Source organism: Mandrillus leucophaeus, unplaced genomic scaffold (assembly GCF_000951045.1).
Source record: "Mandrillus leucophaeus isolate KB7577 unplaced genomic scaffold, Mleu.le_1.0 Scaffold1, whole genome shotgun sequence".
NCBI classification, from domain to species: Eukaryota; Metazoa; Chordata; class Mammalia; order Primates; family Cercopithecidae; genus Mandrillus; species Mandrillus leucophaeus.
The window spans coordinates 5,700,059-5,705,027 of NW_012098097.1; the positions used below are offsets into that span (position 1 = coordinate 5,700,059).

General features: G+C 52.8%; 1 protein-coding gene across 3 annotated transcripts in view; it reads right to left on the bottom strand.

Annotated features, from left to right (window-relative positions):
- Positions 1 to 4,336, bottom strand: part of SLC39A11 (solute carrier family 39, member 11) — a 504,632-nt gene extending 500,296 nt beyond the window's left edge. For 2 of the 3 annotated variants that reach the window (XM_012000073.1, XM_011999398.1), the window contains exons 1-2: positions 4,233 to 4,336; positions 266 to 384 (exon numbers count right to left, since the gene is read on the bottom strand). In XM_012000073.1, coding sequence (XP_011855463.1) covers positions 266 to 373 — 108 coding nt within the window. In that variant the 5' untranslated portion in view covers positions 374 to 384; positions 4,233 to 4,336. Of the gene's footprint in view, positions 1 to 265; positions 385 to 4,116 lie in introns of all 3 variants that reach the window. The other variant, XM_012000824.1, reaches the window with a different exon arrangement.
- Positions 4,337 to 4,969: the final 633 nt, after the last annotated feature.

Below are 4,969 nucleotides of genomic sequence, written 5' to 3' on the forward strand. Positions count from 1 at the left end.
CTCACTTCCCATTCCCTTCAACTCAGGCTGTCAAGGGTCAGGAGGGGAGATGATGGTGCATGAAGGTGTCTACAGCAAGCAGCCATCTGTTCTCCCGGCCTGGCAGGCAGAAGGCGAGAAAATAAGAAGACAGCAAACAAACCCCAGCACACAATGCCTGGGGGTGTGGCCAGGGGCATTGAAAAAGTCTACAAACCTGCTGGGATGGTGCCCCTTTACCAAGGGGCTCCCCACCAACATTCAGAACCGAAGCAAGGCAACTCACCTGTCCACTAGAGAATACGAACACGAGAGCTGCCCCAGCTGCCGTCATCCCCCAGGTGAAGAAGGTCCCCAGCAAGGCCTGGAACACAGAGCTGTGGCCTTGGAGCATGCTGGATACAGCTGTGCAAGAGGAGTGAGAGCGTCAGCCGCCGGTGGTCCCTTTCAGTGACAGGCGCACATTCTGACATGTCCTAACCCCCTGTGCGGGAGCTGGCCTCCCTCTGGCTTGACAGTATGCACCCTTCCACCACACCATCCCAGTGTCCCTCAGCCACCCAGCACACAGGTCAGGCTTCTCTATCCAGGTCCCTCAGGAATTGGAAATCGTCTTAATCTGAAAGAAGGCATGGGGAGACGCCGGAGAGATGCCAGGGGAACCCATAAAAAGGCTGCAACATTGAGAGGTAGTTTCAAAAAGAAGCACAAAGAATGTGGTTTGTTCCAGAGGAAGGGGGCATAGGAGGGTCTGATGCAGCCTCCCCGACACAATCTGCCTCTTCTACCATCTCTTGCTCACCATCTGCGCCCAGCCTCCTCCAAAGACAGGTGACTAGTGCAGGTGATGTCAACACGCTTCCAATCTAAATCTCCGTCATACCTGCAATAGTGCACCTGCCCAGCCAAAGGGTAAACTCCACCAACCAACCTTTGATTCTCCCCACTCCCAACTCTCCAATCCCAGCCTCCATCATGCCTGCATGAGCACCAAACTCCAGCTCAACTGGATTATTTACAGCACTTTCCACAAGCCCCAGACAGTCCTGCCTCCGAGTGCCTGTTCATTCAGTTCCCTCCTGGAATACCTTCCTTGCACATTTCCAGCCATCCGAACCCGGAGCATCCTCTGCAGCCCACCTAATGCCCAACTTCACAACGAAGGCTCTTCTGGCCTTCCCCAGCCCTGTCCCAGCCCTGTCCCAGCCCTGTCCCAGCATGCAGCTTTGGTCCTTTCTCAGCGTGGCTTTGCCTCCATCTTTTACAGCCTTAGTTGCTTGAGGACGGGGATGGTGCTTTTACATATTTGGCCACCCTGCAAAATAGGGCTTTGTAACCCCTGAAAAATATGTGCTGGATGGAAAAGGGCCAGCTTACCTGCACAGGACAGTCAGCAAGGACAAGCAAACGGACCCAGGAATGGAATGTCCCCTGGTCAACTCAGCACCCTGCTGCTAAAGCTGGTTACACCACCGCCCACCAAGGAAGGAAGGGAAGTACCATTCCCTCTCATTTCAGTCCAGAGAACCTCCTCCAGACTTCAACATACTTAAAATTCTGGATCTGAGATGACAATCAGATCTCTCCCTGTGGAAAGTTACAAGGCAGAGAAACCTATTTGTTGAAAAGCCCTGTGTTCCGGTACACAAACGCTGGGCTCAGGGCCTCATCTCAAAGCCTCATTCATCTCCCTGATGGTCCGCCAGCACCCAGAGGGCTGGCTGGACACGACCACAGTGGGCTCAGCCCTGCCAGTCCCCAGTGCTCTGTGAGGAGCCAGCAGCCCTGAACCTGCAGATCAAGAGCTGAAGACGCTGCCTCGACTGACCCTGGAAGGAAACCACAGCAGAGTGTGGATGGAGCCCTTATGCCAAGCGGCTCAGCAACACACCCAGGCTCAAACCTAGGAAGGGCTATGGGTCCAGGTGAGCCCAGGTGAGCCCTGGCTCAGCCCCTGTGCCAGAAACCCTGAGATAAATAGCAGATATGGAATCAGACTCTAATTCCCATACTCTAAACGAACTGCACCAATTGTGAAAACTGTGAGCACACTAATTAAAGAAAAAAAAATCCTTTTTAAAAAACTACCCTTTACATCCGTCATCTTGCTCAGCCACCCTAAAAAGAGGGGTTAGTCTTTGTTTTTAAACCAAGCCATCTGGACCATTACACCAATCATCTATTCTGAGTTGCTGTGGATAAAATTTCAAACAGCATTTACAAAGAACAGCACAAAGTGATCATCCTCTCAGTACTTATCATCCAAGACAGGGCATAACAAAAACACCTTTCTTTCCTGTATTTGAATGTGCCTCTTGACAGCTACAGAAGAGAGCAAACAATTTACATTTGCCAACAGGCCAAAGTCAACGTGGATCTTGCGGGCTGGTGAACAGAACAGAGGGAGCTCATGGGTGTTCCTGGCGGTTACTGGGATAGGGAAACACTCGTCTAAGCCTGTCCCCATGTACACCTGAGCACCCTGCTGAGTAAGAAAAAGGGACACAGAGGGGAGACCAAGTCCACCATGCTTTCCATCCCAATAGGAGCAGCATTGATCATGAGCAATGCAAGCCCAGTGCCCCTCGGAGAAGTGTCTTCTCTATTAGCTGTTTTAAATCCTTGCTACTCCAAAGGTGGTCAGAGAACCAGCAGCGCTGGTCTGGGTTGGGAGCTAGTTAGGAACGCAGAAACTCAGGTCTCACCCAAGAGTTTCTGAATCAGGGTCTGCATTTTGTGGAACTCCATGGGGGATTCTTATGCACATTAAACTGTGGAAAGCAAAAGATTAAAACTGGTAAAACTTGGCCAGGCACAGTGGCTCACGCCTGTAATCCCAGCACCTTGGGAGGCCAAGGCAGGCAGATCACCTGAGGTCAGGAGTTTGAGACCAGCCTGGCCAACATGGTGAAACCCCATCTCTACTAAAAACACAAAAATTAGTCGGGCATGGTGGCAGGTGCCTGTAGTCCCAGCTACTCAGGAGGCTGAGGCAGGAGAATTGCTTCAATCCAGGAGGCAGAGGTTGCAGTGAGCCGAGATCGCACCACTGCACTACAGCCCAGGTGACAGAGCAAGGCTCTGTCTCAAAACAATAAAAAATAAATAAATAAATAAATCTGGTAAAACTTCTACAATACCAAGAGCTTAGAAAATGAGTTCTCCTGCCCCATGTGGGATTGACAAGACCAAAGCAGAGTCCCAAAAGAACAGAAGAGTTTTCTGCACAGTCTCAAGAGAAGAAAAGTTTCTGGCAGAGTCCCAAGAGAACAAAAAGTCTTCTCTAACCGGCAGACCAGTAACGACTTTAGGGCACAGCATCTCCAGCACAGCTTACACAACGGGGCTCAGACTTCCTCACGATGGGGATATTAATTCCATCAACCTTGATTCGTTAGCGGCAGGGAGAATCATTCTCTGCCCGTTCCAACTTTTAAAATGCCAACAGCCTGTACATTTGTACACATCGGCCACAGCAGCACGTGGGCATTTCCGGTTGATTGATACAGGTTTGTTTTATTTATTTCCTTTCTCCACCTTTTAAACTTGTTGTTCCGCTTCCAAGAGTCAGTTCAAGAGGCTGGTGAAGTTGCAGAAGTGGGAACAGCACTAGGGCTGCTGGGCCTCAGTGGAGCTGCATACACATGCCCTAACTCCACGAGGGGGAATCCAGCAGAAGGATTCAGGGATTCAGGTCTGGGCGGAGAGGACTGTGGAAAAGTTCTCTAATGCCTCGCTACTCAAAGCGTGGTCCGCGGAACACCCAACCTGGGAATAGGTTAGAAATGCACACAGTCACGCCCCACCCAGACCTGCTGCAAGTTAACCAGATTCCCAGTCAAGTTCAAGAGGTCCAGCTAACTGCCAGAGCAAGTGGGAGGGGCCTGGGAGCAGCTGGAATTGTAGCTGCCTCTGCTCCCAGGAATCCCGGGTCCCGCCACACACCCCTAGGAAGCGATGAATGAAGAGGATCTTGGGTGAGGACTGTAAAAGGCAGGCATGTCATTGCCTTCCAGATCACCCTGGAGAGGGACATAGCGGGGGTCCGAGGACTTCCTTCCCGCCCCCCACTCCCACCCTCCCACTCCGCCCCGCCACCTGCCAAAGCCTCCAAACCCCTCCTCTCTCCAGACGCACCCCCTTCCAAGCTCCAGGTGGCTGCCCTTCCAAGTCCCACACACTTGTCCTAATGGCACCCGACCCCGGGCCTCAAGCCCAACCAAAGGCACCGAAGGAGAGAAAAGCCAACTCACTAGGGTGCCCTCTCCAGCCCCCACTGCACTTCCATCAGCCCCCGCTGCCGCTCGCTCGCCGGCTCCACTCCCGCAGTCACTTCCTGCTTCCCTCCCGCACACGTGGCCCTCCCGCCTCCGGGCCCCGCCCCCTCGGCCGCAACTGGCAACTCCCGCCTGAAGAATAGATTCTCTGGTTCACAGCCGTCTGCAGGCTCAGGAAGAGATCTGGGCGGGCAGAACAGAGTCCTGAGGCCAAGCGCCCAGCAGTCTGCGAGGGACTGCAGCCCTAGGGGAAGCTACAAACACCCAAGGAAAGAGCTCTTTGTAACACCCCTAATGTTACTTACGCTTTTATACCTTTGGCAGCCAGGTGGATGCCACTGGGTGCGCAGCAGAGCAGGATGTGCTGTGTGTGTGTGTGGCGGGGGAGGCTGGGGGCAGGTAATGTGATGGCATCGGCATCATTCTCCAGTCAATGAGCCTCAAAAGAATCACTGGAGGGAGTCAAATACAGAATGTCAGCACTCCCAGAGGCTCTGGCTCCGTCATTCTGGGTGGGACTGGCATTTTAGGATGTTTTTGTTTTTGCTTTTGTTTTTTTGAGATGGAGTCTTGCTCTTTTGCCCAGGCTGGAGTGCAGTGACCCAGTCTCGGGTCACTGCAGCCTCTGCCTCCTATGTTCAAGCTGTTCTCCTGCTTCAGCCTCCCGAATAGCTGGGACCACAGGTGCATGCTGCCAAGCCCCACTAATTTTT